The sequence below is a fragment of the Cucumis sativus genome, chromosome 4, assembly GCF_000004075.3.
Source record: "Cucumis sativus cultivar 9930 chromosome 4, Cucumber_9930_V3, whole genome shotgun sequence".
Lineage (NCBI taxonomy): Eukaryota > Viridiplantae > Streptophyta > Magnoliopsida > Cucurbitales > Cucurbitaceae > Cucumis > Cucumis sativus.
Genome location: NC_026658.2, coordinates 26,358,282 through 26,375,891, shown reverse-complemented (window position 1 = coordinate 26,375,891; position 17,610 = coordinate 26,358,282). Strand labels below are relative to the sequence as shown.

Genomic DNA, 17,610 nt, shown 5'->3' with positions numbered 1-17,610 from the left:
ATTATATTGTGTTGCTCCAACAAACAATTTTAATTTACGATAAATGAAATGTGATAATCATAACCATGTGAGGTAAGCGATGAGGAGGAAAGAGAAGGAGAGTTGCGTCATAAATCATACATACCTCTTTCTCTTTGCCAATATTCAACTTTCATCAATCAACGCGGTCTATTTAATGTATAGTAACCAAAAAAAAAGAAACGTGTAATAAATAGTCAACACACAGAGGGCAGACCAAGACAATAACTAAACCATCTTGTTTCCCAAGCAAAACCAACCAACTTGAACTTTGGTGGTCAGGATCGTCTGCCTCCGCTCCAAGTACGTCAATTTCAACGGAACCCATCACGAACCTTGCCTGCATCCTTCACTTTTTTTGTTCTTTTTCTTTTGCTTCTCTTCCAAAAGAGTTGGACCCATCATACCATCCCAAACTATTTTTACATTTTCACCTTCAGCCTCAATCTCCACTTCCCTTATTATAATCATTTTCTCTAAATTATGATTCATCTACATTCATTTCAACCTTATTTTGTATTTTTAGCCTTCTTAATTAATCTTCTAATTTACCAAACATTCTTCAAATCTCTAATTTAATATTTTATTTTTAAAAAATATGATTTCAATTTATAAGTCAACCATTTTACAATCAAAACTCTTTATACTCCATCATAATTTCTGAATATGTGTAAATGTATTGATGTTTTCTCTATTTGAACATCCAAATAAAATTTTGTTTCAAAGCTTCGGCATTCAAGTCTTTAATAAGAGCTATACTTGAAATAGTATAAAAAGGTTGCACTTAATTATATATATATATATATTCTTATTTTAATAAAGACCGATCTGTTTGGATAAGTTTTGATCTGTTAATATTAAAATGACCCAACCAAACCGTTGGGTTGGTTTGACCTTGGTTTGGCCGAACCAAAACAACTAAACCACAGGGTTTCATTATATGGGATTCTGGCCACTCGTGCGAGCCCACATCTTTATCTGTTCACATCTCCCATGTCTCTCTTTCCTCACATCTCCAAAGTTCAAATCCCATTTTCTCTTGCGCCAAATCTCAAGTCCCTTCACTTTCCCTCCCTCTCTCACATTTCCTCTATATTTCTCTCGCATCTTTCTATATCTCTCTCACAGTCTTATTTTTTCCTCTCAAGCATGAGCCCCATCAGCGATTTCTTACACAGATAAGTTTTTTTCAGTACAAGAAGAAGAGTTAAGAAGAACCTGGGATTGTGGCGACGGACATATAAGTTTTTAAATAATTGCGGTGTACGTATATTAACATTTATACATTTGTAACGCTCGTTCGACCCAAGCTTACACAAGTGGGACTCCTTCAAACGGTTGCACAGTCCCAATTTCTTTCCAAACAATTTTTTATTTAGTTTCTTCTAAATTTTTAATCACATATTCACTTTTCTTGGTGGGTAAATATTTTAATTTTTAACTAAGTTGGAAATTTAAAAATCAGTGAACTAATTTACAGTGTCAATTGACAACGCTTTCCATTTTTTTTTTTTTTTTGTAATTAAGGACGTTAGAATAGAATATATGTAAACTTATGAATGAAGCGATTTAGAAGCTAATTTTCAGAAATAGAAAAATAGAAAATATCAATGATTGGTGTAACCAAGGCACTGCGCACCGGCACAGATTAAGAATCAAAGATTCCTGGTCTATCAATTGAATTGAATATTTACACAAACCTCTCTCAAAAGCAAGTTTAGGACGCAAAAGTCCAAAAGGTGAAAAAGGCAAAATACCACTTACCAAACATAGGGAATCACTAAGATGCCATTCTTTTTCTCCTTCAATAAATAAAGATCATGTTATAGCTAGGAAGCAAAACACACACACACACACACACACACAAACAATAATAATAATAATAATAATAAAAACTCACTCTCTTTCTGATTTTTTAGGACTGGAATTCCGTTCCGTTAGTGTTTCAAAAATGCACACGTGTAGCACAAACTTGTAATTGTTCATTGATAACAAACAAACTGTGTTATACCTGTTACGGGACGGGGTGTTTATTATTTATTATTTGAACAAGAAAAAGATAATAGTAATTAAATTTTTGTAATCCAATTATTGTTAGTAGAAAAAGAGGGGGGTGGTAACTGGCAGGTAGTGGATATCTCCATCTTCCGGGAATCTGGAGAAATGATTTCAAGATAAAAAAGAAAGAAAGAAAGAAAGAAAGAAAGAAAGAAAAAATGGAAGGAAAAAGCTGGAAAATTGATGTTTAAAAAAAGGAAGATCATGGGAACCGAATATATTTATTGGGGAGTTAATTAAGAAAGGGAAAATGATAGTTATATTGAAATGGAGTTTGGAGAGAGAGTTACGGATAGCAATGGAGGGGGGAGGTGGGTGTAAGTTGGAAGCAAAATATGATGCCACATGCTTCTGCCCCCTTTCCTCGCAATTTTACTCTAAATAAAAGCTTTGAAACACAAAGCCCTTGACTTTTGTGTACCCAATATGTGCCTAATATTCCTATAACTCAGTAGTAAGGCATCCCCCAACCCAAGATCTTAAAAGATATATCACATAATTAAGAAACTTCTCTGCAGAATCCTCACTGGGCCACCACGCTCTTATTTTTGTTATATTCTATCATCCAATTAATCTATGATGTATATATGGTGCCATTTACCAACACCACCTTATTATTACAATAATACTTTCTTCTATTTTCCTATAACCCCTACATCCCACTCAATTAAATTCTCCAATCAATCATAATAATAATAATAATTTATTGTCAATTTTGGTATAATGCATACACATGATATTTGAGATGCACCTAAGTATTACTCTTAAAATATCGTTTTTATTATTATTTATTTTTCTCTTTACTTTGCCACTTTATTATCAAGATCACCAAATTGATGATAGCTTTTGAAAGCGCATACTCATATACGGATAAGAGTTACAATTACGATAGGGTCAATTTCTAAAATACTAAGATACTTATATGTTTGAAAATGTATTTTTTTTTCTTTCAAAAATATATGATTGATGTAAATTATGAAAGCACAACGGTGAAAAGAATGCAATATTATATAATATACATAAATTAATCAGAGAAGAAGAAGATCGGAGAAAGAACATGAAGATAAGTGAAGAACTTATTTGTTAAATTGTTCAATACATTTAAGAGGGTTACATTTTACAAGACTTACACGAACTCAAAATGTGATGATGACGATAAAATGATTAATTATAAGATTTGGTTATTTATTTATTTTTTGTCATTTTAGTTTTGAGAAGGGAACAAATATTATTTTAAATAGGTTGTTTAGATTTTAATTGATAAATATTACATGAGTTGCTTATCGTTTTTAGAAGATCTACATCGAATTGTGTGTTAGATATGTTAGGTGATGTAATCCTTTTACTATTATCAGTAAATAATGGCTAATTAAATGAGATCTATACTACTAAGTAATAATACAAGTGGCAAGACTGAGTTGATCTAACCGAAAAGCATGAAAATTAGTTTCTCGACATTAATTATTTAGTTTAAAAGTGATAAATTAATAAAGTGCAAGAAAAATAAAGATAGATGTGCAATCAAACAAAACGTTTTAGCTTAGAGCAATGAAATCGTCCAATGCAATTTTGATAATTGAATTATCAATATACGATTTTTAGCTTCTTACCTATGCGGAGTCGAATTGATTAGATGAGCAAGCTAACCAATGGTCCTAAATATTAAATTAGCCAAATTAGATGAGAAGCATCCTAATCAAGTTAAACTAACGGGAGGATCGACTACGTTTAGGATAAATTTCTAATAGGAAAAATCTAATTACAAGTTTAATTTTTTTTTCCTGAGTCAATCAAAGAATACTATTTGTTGTCGACCACAAATCAAGCGTATCTATTCTATTGCTTCTTTGAAATTAACATAATTATATGTTAATAATCTAAAGCATGAAATTGCACAATTAAGCTTTAGTTGTCAATCAATAACATGAAAGTGTAATTCATAAGAATCAATAAAGCAAAATTAGTAGAATCGATGAACAATAAAATACCAATCATACTATCAAAGTACTTCGAAAACACAATGGATTCCTCCAAAATTTCTCAAAACTAGTTAGAGAGAGATCGAATATCAAAGATATCTTAAACTTTCCACATAATAATGAATCATATGGTGGAAAAGATAGAGACCTACATTGCTTTGGCTTGATTACAAATAATAGATGAAAGAAAACTTAAAAACTAATGCTATAGATGGATAGAGGACGAAAAGACGAAGAAAACAATTAAACATATATCTAAAACAACCACTCGAATCAAAAGATATGACCTAAAAACCGAAGTTGTGTCTATCACTAAAAAAACTTCGTTAGGACTCCGAATTGGTCTCCATTTTCTTCCTAAGGCTTGATTCTACCTTTATGATGCTCAAAACCTATAAAATAATCAAATAAATACATAAAATATAGGAACAAACAGAGGTAGATAACACATTTTTAGTACCACCATGGTTAGCATAAAAATGTAGGGTAAATATCAAATTCGTATTTAAGAAATATTTAGAAGTGTTTGATACATATTATTTCCAAACGTGAAAATGCAATTCAATTCCCCCTTATTCCTATTAATCAAATTAATATCACAATGATTTGCACCACATTATCTCTCGCTAATTAATTTTACGCACTTTCTTGCAATAACTGAATTCAAATGTAATTTACATCGAAATTTTAATTTCCTTAATTAGGGTCTATGTATTATTATTCTTTCTGCGACCATGCATGCATATGTATTGTTTTTTCTACCTTTACTTATACACATATACATATACATATACATATACATATATATATATATAACTAAAAAAGAGCCAGGTTCTTTAATTATTCCAAAAAATCTTTGAAAATAATTTTATATTTCATTAAGTCTTTTCCGTATGCAAATTAGTCAAGGGTGCCTTCCTTGGTGGCATGCAGCATATGAGTGTGTGTGGGGTAGCATCATCTGGCATATTGCTCGATGTATGAACTGAATAGTGTCCACCCAATGTGCATAAATACCATATCAGGGTGTGGTTGGGAGTTTTATAGTGATTCCATCCAATAGTAAGAAGGATTTGATTCCAAATAAAGAAATAAGAGAGAGCTAGGCCAAAATGGTGATGAGTAGCAAAGGTAATTATTTTAGAAAGAGCAAAACCTTTATGGTGCAGAAGAACCAAAGCAGGTCGATGGGCGTAGAATCCGGAGGAGGAGAAAAGGCGGAGGGGCGGGTGGAATTATTGCCGGTGTCCCCTCAGCTGATGTATGGGGAAGAGATGGTCCATTTTAGCCATCCTCGACACCGGCTGTCCAGGATGTGCCTTCCTGACCTGTTTACGTGCAGTGGGTGCAAAGAGTACGGCGCCGGCAACAGATTCAGTTGCCAACAATGTGATTTCCAGCTCCACGACTTCTGCGCCTTCTCTCCTCCCGCCCTCAAGGCCCACCCCTTCCATTCCTACCATCAGCTTCTTTTTTACTCCAAGCCAGGTAATTAATTATATTAAGATCATATAGATAATTTGATTACTAGATATCGATGATCAGTATGTGAATATTACTTTATTACTTTTCATTTCCTTAATTTAATTATTTGATCTAATTTTAAATTATTAGTGAAAGGTGGCATCATGCAGTCCAAGTGCGAGATTTGCGCGAAACCAATAAAAGGATTTTCGTTCCGATGCGGGGTGTGCAGCTTCCAGATGCATCCCTGCTGCGCGATGCTATCCTGGGAAATGAAGATGCCGTCGATGCACCCACACCCGCTGAAGATGGTGGGAGCTACAACAACATCATCATCATCATCATCATCTTCATCAACAGTACAATTAGTTGATCATCATCAGGTCAGCTGTGGGGAATGCAACAAGAGGAGGTCCGGGAGGGTGTACCGTTGCACGGTTTGCGAGTATCAGGTGCATGCAGTGTGTGCAAAGAGCGTGAAAAACGGCCTCCGTGACAACGGGCACAAGGGAGCAGAAAAGCCTAGCGTGCTGGGAACCGCCGCAAGACTGGCTTCCCAGGTGGTGGTTGAGTTCTTGGGAGGCATCATAGAGGGCCTCGGAGAAGGGGTTGGCGAAGCTTTCGTCCAGAACATCAATGGCAAGGCCGCCCCCCCACCCCTTCATCATCGTTAATTTAATTACCTCCCTCAGATCCATATCCAAATTAATTACCATGCGCATACAATATGATATACATACATGCATACACTTATTCTCTCTTCTACCTTAATTATTCACGTACTCCATCCTCTTTGATCAATTCCTTCCCTATTTTTACTATTATTTATTAATTATTATTATTATTTTTTGTATGAATGACATGAACCACAAAAGAAAAAGGGTGCTCTCTACAAACTACCAAGAAAGTGTTGTATTAATTGTTGGTGGTGTTATGTTCTCTTCATTGTAATTAATTTCCATATGTATGACTGAAGAGTATTCCAAGTATAGTGGTGTTCTGTAATCAATATGTAAATTATAGTTTTCTTTGATAGATCCTAAAATTAATTAACAACATTTGAGTATAAATATAGTTTTGGCACTTTTTAACTACTCATGCATCCAAGACTACACCCAAGTTTCTGAGCAATACTTAAGTTCATATACCTCCCATTTTTCTACACACCATCTTTTATAACTGACACTTGACACCTGCTAGTAATTAAACTTAAATAAATTGATCTAATAATAAGTAATTTGTTAATTAAAGCAATTTTAATATCTTTCTAAAAAAATTGAATTTTAAAGTGATTTTCTAATAATTTAGGAGCAGGTATGGAATCGACAACTTTTAGCAATTGTTTAATTAAAATTTGACACGTGATAATCTTTCAAATAAATTGTTGTGCACTTATTTTTCTTTTAGCAAATAATGATTAGGTGTGCGTGTGCCTCTAACCCACTAAGCTCCACGTCTCTTTTTCTATCTTTTACACACAAAATACTAAAATGCTTTGCGACTCGGCAAATTTTTGATGGGATATTTTGAACTGTACTTGAGATGGAAAAAATAATTCCAAAGGAAGATGTTATAGAGAGAAAAACGTAGAGGTGAAGGAAGATGTTGAAAGAGAAAAAGAAAAGTTAGAGCAGGATCGGATGAAATTTAACAAAATTTGGACATATATACAGTAATAAACTATATTTGGTTATGTTTCTCAGCGTATGCGCGAAAAGGGAATATAATAGGCGTCGGCATTGCAATGAGGGTGGGTGATGGTCATCTGGAGAGGGTGGATCTTTGGTGGAGTGTAAGAAGCGGTATCCGACGTCTTATTGGAAATGGGATCGGAATGGGAAGAAGTCGAGTAGTGGGAGTGATCAAATGCATAGGGGTTAAAAAGTGGAAGAAGTGTGAATGGGGTACAAATCCGAATATTGTTCCACTTCCAACAAAGGTTGTGTATCGCTTACATTCACACCCTCACTTTTCATTGTTAACCTTTCCAACTCAGAAACAACCTCTCTCATCCTCGGCCTATCTTCACCCTTTAGCTTCAAGCATCTCCTTGCTAGCTCCGCTGCTGCTATCACTTGCTCTCTCTTTCCCTCCCTCAGCACTCTCCCATCAAGTATCCTAAACAACCTCTTTTCTCGCAAAGACGCTACAAAATACGACGACAGATTTCTCTCCGTTTCCGATCTCTCGAACGATACCGGTAGCTCCCCCGTCAACAGCTCTACCAGTACCACCCCAAAGCTGTACACATCGCTCTTCTCCGTCAACTGACTCGTTTGAAAATATTCCGGGTCTAAGTAACCAAACGTCCCCTGAACCAGCGTCGTGATCTGCGACTGATCCATCGGGATAAACTTCGATGCTCCAAAATCGGCCACTTTTGCAGTGCATTTCCTGTCCAACAGTATGTTCGCCGACTTCACGTCTCTGTGAATGATGGGCACGGACGCGGCCGAGTGCAGGTACGCAAGAGCTCCTGCCGTTTCTGTTGCTATTCTCATCCGGTCTTCCCAAGACAGAGAATTATTATTAAACCTGTTCTCGTCATGAATATGGCTATGTAGAGTCCCATTTGACACGAATTCATACACCAGCAGAGGAACCTCCGTCTCTAGGCAGCATCCCATCAGCTTCACCACATTTCGGTGTTTGATTTGGGTCAGAATTATGACTTCATTGATGAATTGTTCAATTTGGCTTTTATCCGCTATCTTGGATTTCTTAATGGCCACTGTTTTGCCGTCGGGCAGAATTCCTTTGTATACAGTTCCGTTTCCACCTCTGCCCAGAATACGAGTCTCTGCATAATTGTCGGTCGCTTTCTCCAGCTCCTCTGCTGTGAAGATTTTTGTGGAGTCGACGGCAGCTTCGTGTTGGGATGACTGCTGGCGCAACAAGAAGCCCCCGTTTTGGTGGAAGAATTTCTCTCGGAGTTTAATGAGATTCCTCTTTTTGATGGTGAAGTAAAGCCAAGTGGCTGTGACGACAAGAAAGAGAAGAGTGGAGGCAAGACCTGAGGCGGACGAGGATGAGCATTAGAATCATGAGATGTGGTGTGTGTATGTTACAACTTGAACTTACTATGTAATGTAATGTGGGTGGAAAAGAAACTAACCAACAGTGAGTTGAATAAGTGGAAATTGCTTGGTTTTGTTAATACAACCCTTGCCCTCCTTCTTACCATCACCGTAAGAACCGTGGGGACATGAGCAATAATAGCTGCCAGGGGTATTCACGCAGATGCCCTCGCAAGGGTTGTTGGGACCTGCACACTCGTCAATGTCTTGGCATCCAGAACTCAGATATGGGTTTCCACTGAAACCTCGGCTGCATCGACATTGATAACCGCTTTCGCTCTCTGAATCGTAGCATTCAGAATTGGCCTGACAAACGTAAGTTGACAATTCTTTCCGAGCCTCTTCACACGTCCTGTTACCCACCACCCAATCCAGAACCACTGGCAAGCTTTTAATGGTGGATATAACGTTGGGATCCGCAAGATCAGAAACCTGGAAGGTGTAGCGGTCTCGGTCAACCAGGAAGGCGTAGCTGCAAGGATTGTACTGCCAGGTTTTGGTATGGTTGTTAAGGTTCCCAATCATGCTCTGAAAGCGCTTCAGGCCTCTGGGGACGTCTGTCTGACAGCACCCGATGCCAGAACAGGAGCCATTGATCACGGTTTCCTTGCTGGAGCAGAGGGAGACGCATCCACTGGTGTAGAAAAGCCCCTCAGAGCCAGTGATCAAGGCCATGGTGTCACAACCGATGACAGTGAACTTGTTGGCGGTGGAGAAGAACATAGGGAGGTGGCCCAAGTTGATCGAGGACGCGGATGACTTGGTGAGAGCCCCAGTTTGCGTGTAGCAATTGAAAGAAACAAAGTTGCGTATGCGTAGGTTAGCTTCAGAAATTTCCTCAACTTGAAGGTTAGAGGTGCCTAGGAATGGTAATGGAGGGTCATAGGTAGAATTGCAAGTTATGTCAAACCCGGTAGCCATGTAACAACCAAAGCCAATGCCGAAAGGATAGGGAACGGTTACATTTCCACAGTTGGAAGGACATCCAGGCTTGGTGTCAACGGCGGCTGCACAAGAAGATACTAAAACAATGAATGGCAGAAGAAGATGCAGCATTTTGGACTGTGCGGAGCGAAGAGATGATGGAATGAATACACTGATTAAAAAAAATATATACATATATTAGAGAGAGTGAGTTGACTATGGGGTAGGTTGCAAATGGAGATGGATCAGCAGCAATTCAAACAAAGAAAGCGTGGACGCAATCAAAGTTTTTTTTTTTCTTTGGTCAAAAATTATACAACTGATCTCCAAGTCTCCGTCCACGGTAAAGATTAGTTCACTTGACTTTGGGTGAAGTGGGGCACGGGACCTTTGGAAGTCCATCCACTTGAGTTTTTGCCAATAAATTTATATTTATTTCCTTCTTTACGCGGCACTATAAATGTTTTGTGTTAAACCATATTCTTAACTATCGCTTCATATTTATGCATTCATCTAAGCATAATAATTAAATAAAACCGATTTAGATACTGGCTATCCTGTATTATTTATTGCACATTCACTAACCAGCATTATTTCTTTGATACTGACCAACCTCTGCCAGCTCAATCACAATTATAAAAATACCAAGTTGAATAATGATTAAAAACAAAATAATAAAAATGCTGAAGGAATGAATTAGTAAAGAACTAACAAAATCACAAAATTATTGAAATTACATGAGCCAAGACAATTGTTTATAATAGTTTCTCCACGAGCAACAAACTAAGAATTGACCATATCTCCGTCTTTCTCAACAATTAGGTGTTTATTCACTTTTACCTCCGAAAAGTTATACTCCAACTTCTTAAAGCACAGGAAGGTTACCACAAGAAAAGAATATGGATGAACACAGTTACAAGATGTAAATTAAAAAGAAATTAAAGAATGATAATAACAAAATGTGTTGAAGTATTTGTAGGAAAGGAATGGAAAGCGTTGGGTACACAGAAAAGTTCATGCACTGGGCCTCTATTCTTGACAAAAAAGTCTTGTAGAAGTATAAATGTGATCGGATCAACTTTACATTCTGTTGTTTGAGACAACTGTAATATTTATATATAGATTATATTCATTACTTACTGCTTACTGTATGGCATGCTACTAAGAAATAACAATTAAATAAAAATTAAAAGATCAAAGATGGGGGGGGGGGGGGGGGGGGACGTGCGTGGTGGTTAAGGAAGACGGGGTGGGTGGGGTCAGGGAAAGGCAAAACGAAGCTGCTTCACCAAGTAAAATCAAACCTTCTGTTCCATTCTTTCTTCTTCAATATCCTTCATCCTTGTCGACCTGCTCGTCTGGAGGCACCCTGTTACAGGCAGGCTACGCTACATTTCATAACCCCAAACCTTAAGTCTTGTCCACAGCTGCAAAACAATTCAATACAATCCCCTTCCAACTAATCCATCTCTGTCTCAACTTCACAACTTCATAATGTCAGAGCGACCATTAGTTGACATCTTTTTCAATCTTCATTAGCTAAACCTCAACAACCTTATATTTCATCCCTAGCCTTCTCATCTTCATTTTTCACGGCAAGAGATCACCTCATCTTACCCACTCATGCCCTTTTGGCCTTCCGGTTTGATTCCCCATGTTTTCTATTCAGCACCTCACTCCATCTCCAAGTCCATTCAAACTAAATTGTCCCATAGCCTAAGTTCTCCCATTTGAAGGGTGCAACTAAACCAATGTCCGGGGAACCTCGCAAAAATAGGCACACACAAACGCAAACAGCAGCTATAGCAAGCATTGAATGAATGTAGGGCCGATGAAGTAACCTGTGTGTCCCACTCCCAGGAACCCTCCTGTTGCACCTTGCTGCAACAACAGCACATCTGGAGCAGGACCTACCTTTCACCCTCCCCCGCTCACCACTTGACACCTCTAGCTGTTCTATCTCATTCCCAATTCTAACTGAAACTTGACCATTCTTTCTGTCAGCAAGTTTTCGCTTCACCAGCTCATTACAATTATGATTACCCCTCATTAAAGCATAAGCCTGTGGCGACCTTCCACTTTCATCAAGTTGGGAACTCCAGCATTCCAAACCAATCTACAATTTCAAAAGAACAAGTTAACAAAACGTTCAAAACAACATAGAAATTCACTTTTCCTGTCCGACTCAGTCCAATAACCTTCTGAGACTTCAAGGAAAAAGGAAAGGTAAACAAACAATTATAATGATAGATAATGAAAGTTGTTAAAAGCTAATAAGTACGATATTTGTTCAAGAAATGAGATTTTTTTTAAAATATCTCCATTTCTTTCATTGGAATGCTTTGAATTCGGTATTTGGCGCTATGAACAACCTAGTACGGGGTCTCGCTTAATTTGGTATTTGATGGGGGTTCGGGTCAATGCCCCTGAAAGCTCTTCAGTTTTCGTAATTGAGTACATGTACTTATTTATGTTTTTGACCCCAAGATTTAAAGAAGTGCAGTATATAAACTTTCTAACCAAATGAAGATGTATTGTATTCTAAAAAATTCTCTTTAATAAAGTTGTTCTCCCAATGTCTCGTGGAGATAGCAAACACACTATCAGTGAACCACGTATATCTTTGTGTCGATTTATATACATTTTTGTATTGCTTAATTGTTGATTTAGTAACATCTTTATAGGAAAAAACACAGGGGAAAAATCCCCAAGCCTCACTCTGGATCCTTGATGGGAAGTACACCTAAGATCAAATTATGAAGTTTTGAACCATATAATCCTTCATCTCCAAGATTATTTTGGAACAATGTCAGTCTACAGCAACGCAATATGAGCATTTAGTCCCCAAAATGAAATCAGGACACGTATTTTTACCAGGTATAACGAGAGAAAACAAGAACAAGGAGAAACTAGATGTTACCTCTAGCGGGTCATTTGTTAGAGCATCAACCAAATTTTCTGCATCTGCCATTGACGCTGCCAAATGCAGAGGAGTAATACCACCAGGACCAATAAAATTTGGTGGAAAGAGGTATTTTTTCTCTGAATCACCAACGCCAGATACATGATAATGAACAAGTAAGTCAACCATCTGCCTGCACCTCCTTTTCACTGACCGGTTTAAGAGCTGAAGCTCAGATATCATCTCCAATGATTTCATTGACAGTCCATCTGTGATCAAGCATTTTTTGGCCAAAATGTCAAGAAGCGTTTTCACCAACGCACAGAAGTCCCTCTCTGCTGAGAACGTGAGTAAGAATCTGAACCGCCTTATTAAAAAATCTGGATTATCTAGCTCATAAGAGAACCTTTCCCTTTGGAACAGCCATCCAAGTTCATTCAAGAACTGCAAAATTTCATCCCTTAGCCTTGGTTGCGAAGAAACAGATGAATGACTTTCTAAACTGCTATCAGGTACTTTAAACTCATCAAAATCGGACTCAAGATGCCTTAATTCCCTACAGATGGTAGCATCGGCTATGATAACAGGGAAACTATTTCCTCGAAAACCATTTTCCACCTGTTAGCATCGTTTAGAAAGTATATCAAAACAGTGATCTTGTAAAAAAATAACTGTAGGGCAGATACCACATGCATATTCAAGCTGAACATCTACCTCAATGAAACAACGACCAAGAGTAGTAGGTGATACATCTCCAACTTTGAAACTTCTAGAATGTATTTCGTCGTAAATTCCCTCACTACTTAATCCCAGACTACTTAATCCCATTACTTCTTCAGATATGTAGCCTCCCATAGATGTGCAATGGATCCTACAGGATTGTGAAATGTCACTTCTAGAAATGAGGAAAAAAAAAGATAGCAGAGAACAAAAGAAACACAACCTAGAAAAACGAAGAAAAAGGGAACAGATTCATCCCATTATAACATTGGACTCACCTGGTGCCAGGAATTTTCAAATTCCTTCCCCTTAATAAAAATGAGGTCTTTTGTCCGCTCACAACTGCCAAAGGTGACACTGAGGTTAACTCTGGATTACTCCATGCTTTTGAGGATTTGTTCAGATGAATCTTTCCTGAAAACCCAATCAGGGAAAACAGAACTTAACACAACAACGACAATAAACCTATGACCTATTGCTTCAAGGACTAGACAGTACGACTATCCACATTTCGTGTGTTAGTGAAACATAATTAAATTTGCCTTCAACTACTAGCTTAAGCTTTTGGGTGAATTTGGTGGTTTAATATTATGAACAAGATCGAGATAAAAAATGTGATGCCGATTACTAATACATAACCAACAACAAGAGAATGTTCAAATTCAACAAGACAAAGACCACTACCCTGGTAAGTTCTCACCATCCTTGTGTGACGCTAGTTGCCTCCCAGTATAAACTAAAAATCTTCCACTTCTCCAAAAATCAAGCTCTTCACTATGAACCAAAGATTTAAGATGCAGAACCAAATTTTCTTCAAGCTGGGCAAAGAACGTGCGAGACTAGTTAGAGCTAAAAAAAAATGTTAGGCAGTACAATTTCAGTCCAGATAAAGCTCTTTGCTCACCCGTTCCCATGCAATGGATGACATGGACATATAAACCGACAGAACCACGCAACCAGGCCGTATGTAGCTTTCCATCTCAGATGGACAATTAGACAGCCAATTGTATATCTAGAACATTAGAAGCATAATTTTAAGAATTTTTTCCCAGCATATGGAGCTGCAGCAATTTTTGTAAAAGAAACTAAAATCTTACTTGTGTCCGCAACGTCCCTGGAAACTGACTGGGATCCTTTTCAAAAAGCTTAAAACTTATCCTTCCAGTGCGATCCTGAATGGCATTGTTCCAAATCACAATAAAGATGAATAATGATATCAAACACACACACACATGACACACGTCCATAAACACAAACAAGATAATATTCAGCAGGATACCTGAGCATCAGAATTTAAGCTAGAAGGTGAATGATCAGACCCGGAAGAAGTGTATCCAGCTTGGTAATGAATAGTTTGAAACGAATTTGGTCTTGCTCCATCCAACTCTCTGAAAAGTTCAAAGGGAATATTGCTACTAGGAGGTTTTCGAACCTCAACACCATTAACTTCTTTTCTGATTGGCATTTTCCCATTACTGGTAGTTTCTTCCGTGCTTTGCACGGGGAACAACGTTTGCAGGAGAGGAGGTGAAGATGATGGAGACCTCTCTTCAATAGGATTGCTGCTATCCGAAGAGAAGTACTTTCTAGAAGCGGTCAAGTTCGGTGGGGCATCATGTTCTGGCGAAGAGCCAAAGAGCTGAAGTGGCAAACCAACTCGGGTTCCTTGAACCTGCCCATCGGAATCTTCCATGGGAGACTGGTAACTGGTACTGCTTCTTTCTCCTCCAACTGAAGGAAGTTCCAGAGGCCTATTCTGAAGATCAGAACCAGATGGGCAGGATGACCTTGTTTTTTCACTATCACTACTGACACTGCTCTTCTGTGACAGCATTGCAAGAGCATCCGGAGCTGATGCGGCTAAAGTAGCTGAAAGTACAGTAAGCAAGTCCATGGTCGAAGGAGAAGACGGATTACCATTTAATTTGTTTTGATGCTGAAGAGAACTTTGTGGAGGAGCCTTCCCCTTAAAATTCTCTAAATTGGGCAACTTCGCTGCAAGGTCAGCTGGTAAAGGAAGTGAATTGATCTTATTGAGGATCTGAATGAGCTGGTCACTATTTGCTGACAACAAGCTCTTCACGCTCTGGTCTTCGTTTTTGCCTGATGTTTGAAATCAATGTATTTAAACAAAAAGTCAGAAGGGGCAAGGGAGAAACAAAATAACAATAAGACATTGGATCAGGAAATTGATAGACCTTGAGCCCTAGCTAGAACAGTTAATAGACTGACGATGTCAAGATTTCCAGTGCTTGGGGGTCCTCTACTTCCTGGCCGGGTCAGCCTTGAGGTTACATCCTCGGGCTGTGTCTTCCTTCTACGCCAGTTGTGCCCCGCAAGCCTCCTCCTACAGCTCCTCTTCCCATCATCAAATTCGGAAAGAGGGTGAAATCTGGGGAGAAGGTTAAATAGCAATAACAGTTAGGAAAAACAAGGAAAGTTTTTTCTGAATTGGCGCATAAAAAAAAAAAAAAAGGCATATTGAGGGAAGGAAAATTAACCTGCTGCACTGCTGGCAGAACCTCTGCATCTGTTTAGCAACTAGGGCTTTGGAGGATTTGCTATGGAGCTCGCAAACTTTGTGTCTGCGATGATAGTCTTTGGCATTGGAGAGATCTTCCTTACAATTATCGACTTGGCACATAGGGTAGGTGACAGAGGCGGGAGATCCAGGGCGGACCTTTTTGGGGGGTTTGGAAACAGGGTCCTCAACGTAACGACCACCAAGATTAAGGCGAAGAGTGTCATCGTGGTCATCGAGAGTGGTGTTGTTTAGGTTGGAGGGTTTGGTGAGGAATTTAGAGCTATCCCAATCCCAAGCCTTAGGGTTCCAAGTATGGGGATGGAGTTGACCCTGATGATAGGATAAGGGACGCTTCTTGGGGATGGAAGGGAGATCAGTGTAGCGACTAGTCAAGGATTGGTGGATGAAAATAGGAGGAACGACTTGGGCACCGGGGTCGTCCATGGAAGAGGAAGAAGGGAAAGGAGGAAAGGGGATGGGGGTTCTGAATTATAAAGTTAAAAGGAAAGAGGTGAAGAAAGTGAATCCATAGATATAAAGAAAAGGTGATGAATCTACGTGAGGAGATGGCGGAAATGAAAAGAAGAAGAAGAAGAAGAGGAGGAGGAGGAGAGGAGAGGGAAGAAAAGAAGATGATGAAGAGGATCGGCCATATAGGGTTGGTTGGTTGAAGAATCGGAGTTTGGATCTGAGATCTGTAAAGTGAAGTTGAAGTAGAAAGAAGAAGAGAAGGGAAGAAGGAGAAAGTGGGATAGATAAAATAGATGCAAATATGTATCTTTAATTGCAATCTTGATTGATATTTGTGGGTATGAAGATGAATATGAAAATGAGAAAGAAGGGGGGCACAAGCAAGCAAGAAAGCAAGCAAGCAAGCAATCAAAGTTAATAAGTTACTGAACTGGGTATTTCCTCATACCTTCCTGCTGTACGCACCAAAGCAAGAGAGAGAGAGAGGGAGAGAAAGTCGTTTGGTAGAAACCGTAAATTAAAACAAAAACGGGGTTCAGCTTTCAATTCGACATGGCCGCCCTCCCTCGACTTAACTGAACACCAACAAGAATCAATCCACCCTCACTTTCTTTTTTCTTTTTTCTTTTTTCTTTTTCCTTTTTTCCTTTTCCCTTCTTTTCTTTATATATATATATATATATATTTTATCCTTCAGTCCGTGCAACTCTGACACGACCACAGCAAGCAGTGAAAGAAAAACACACCCACTCACTTAAAACTTAACAACATATACACATACGTATACATATTCATTCATTCATTCATTCATTATTATTCTTTTTCGTTTATTAATAAAATAAAGAAAGTGAAAGGTAAGAAAAGTAAGGAGTATTTTTGTAATAATTTAAGAGGAAGTGTAAAATTAAGAGAATAGAAAGAAAGAGATTAGGTATTGAGATGGAAGGGGAGGATAGGAATGCAGGAAGAAGAAAAGTACAGTTTTGTCAAATAGTGAGACCAGCGCGTGCGACTATGTACGTTCCTCAATTTCAAAAATAATAATAACAACTCATTTTTAACTCTTCTTGTATCAACTCACAATCTAAACACAATTCATTAACTTAATTGGACTTTAATTGTAAATATAGCTCCAATTCTCAACTATCACACCTCAATTCAATTATGTTTCTTCTTTAAATTCCAACACTCTAAATTTTTCTTACAAAAATAAGCCTATTTACATTCCATATATAAATATCACTAAAATACAAAAATACATTACAAAAGGTAAATATTTTGTTCACTTTCTAGACCATTTTTCTTTATAATTAGCATTTTTCTCTCATAAAAATAGTCTATTATCTTTTTTAAAAAATTAATTATTTATTTCTACCATATAGATACTCTATTCTATGCTGCTGAAATTCAGCAGACATGAAATTCAAACACAAAGTTGAGTAAAATGGTATTAAGCATACAACCTAAAGCTGT

General features: G+C 37.8%; 3 protein-coding genes across 3 annotated transcripts; 1 reads left to right on the top strand and 2 right to left on the bottom strand.

The window, feature by feature from the left end:
- Positions 1 to 5,079: 5,079 nt before the first annotated feature.
- Positions 5,080 to 6,589, top strand: LOC101220216. The gene is made up of 2 exons (XM_004145563.3): positions 5,080 to 5,543; positions 5,670 to 6,589. Exons 1-2 carry the CDS (start codon positions 5,168 to 5,170, stop codon positions 6,191 to 6,193), a joined length of 900 nt encoding a protein of 299 aa, XP_004145611.2. The 5' UTR covers positions 5,080 to 5,167; the 3' UTR covers positions 6,194 to 6,589.
- Positions 6,590 to 7,124: 535 nt separating this feature from the next.
- Positions 7,125 to 10,298, bottom strand: LOC101219978 (putative wall-associated receptor kinase-like 16). The gene is made up of 2 exons (XM_004145562.3): positions 8,635 to 10,298; positions 7,125 to 8,532 (listed from the first exon to the last, which is right to left on the bottom strand). The coding sequence occupies exons 1-2, from the start codon at positions 9,713 to 9,715 to the stop codon at positions 7,397 to 7,399; spliced, it is 2,217 nt and encodes a 738-aa protein (XP_004145610.1). The 5' UTR covers positions 9,716 to 10,298; the 3' UTR covers positions 7,125 to 7,396.
- A 223-nt stretch (positions 10,299 to 10,521) lies between these two features.
- On the bottom strand, positions 10,522 to 16,784 carry LOC101219733 (squamosa promoter-binding-like protein 14). Its single transcript, XM_004145561.3, has 10 exons — positions 15,644 to 16,784; positions 15,341 to 15,534; positions 14,422 to 15,245; positions 14,240 to 14,314; positions 14,047 to 14,154; positions 13,843 to 13,960; positions 13,421 to 13,556; positions 13,137 to 13,293; positions 12,441 to 13,040; positions 10,522 to 11,636 (listed from the first exon to the last, which is right to left on the bottom strand). Exons 1-10 carry the CDS (start codon positions 16,108 to 16,110, stop codon positions 11,220 to 11,222), a joined length of 3,096 nt encoding a protein of 1,031 aa, XP_004145609.1. The 5' UTR covers positions 16,111 to 16,784; the 3' UTR covers positions 10,522 to 11,219.
- Between the last annotated feature and the right edge of the window lie 826 nt (positions 16,785 to 17,610).

Excerpts from the sequence above, each read along its gene's own strand:
- LOC101220216 (XM_004145563.3), top strand. The coding sequence starts at position 5,168 with ATGGTGATGAGTAGCAAAGGTAATTATTTTAGAAAGAGCAAAACCTTT. Across the intron at positions 5,544-5,669 it reads TCTTTTTTACTCCAAGCCAG|TGAAAGGTGGCATCATGCAG; the intron begins GTAATTAATTAT and ends TTAAATTATTAG.
- LOC101219978 (XM_004145562.3), bottom strand. The coding sequence starts at position 9,715 with ATGTATATATTTTTTTTAATCAGTGTATTCATTCCATCATCTCTTCGC. Across the intron at positions 8,533-8,634 it reads ACTTATTCAACTCACTGTTG|GTCTTGCCTCCACTCTTCTC; the intron begins GTTAGTTTCTTT and ends CGTCCGCCTCAG.
- LOC101219733 (XM_004145561.3), bottom strand. The coding sequence starts at position 16,110 with ATGGACGACCCCGGTGCCCAAGTCGTTCCTCCTATTTTCATCCACCAA. Across the intron at positions 13,557-13,842 it reads ACTAGCGTCACACAAGGATG|GAAAGATTCATCTGAACAAA; the intron begins GTGAGAACTTAC and ends TTGGGTTTTCAG. Across the intron at positions 13,294-13,420 it reads TTGAAAATTCCTGGCACCAG|GATCCATTGCACATCTATGG; the intron begins GTGAGTCCAATG and ends ACAATCCTGTAG.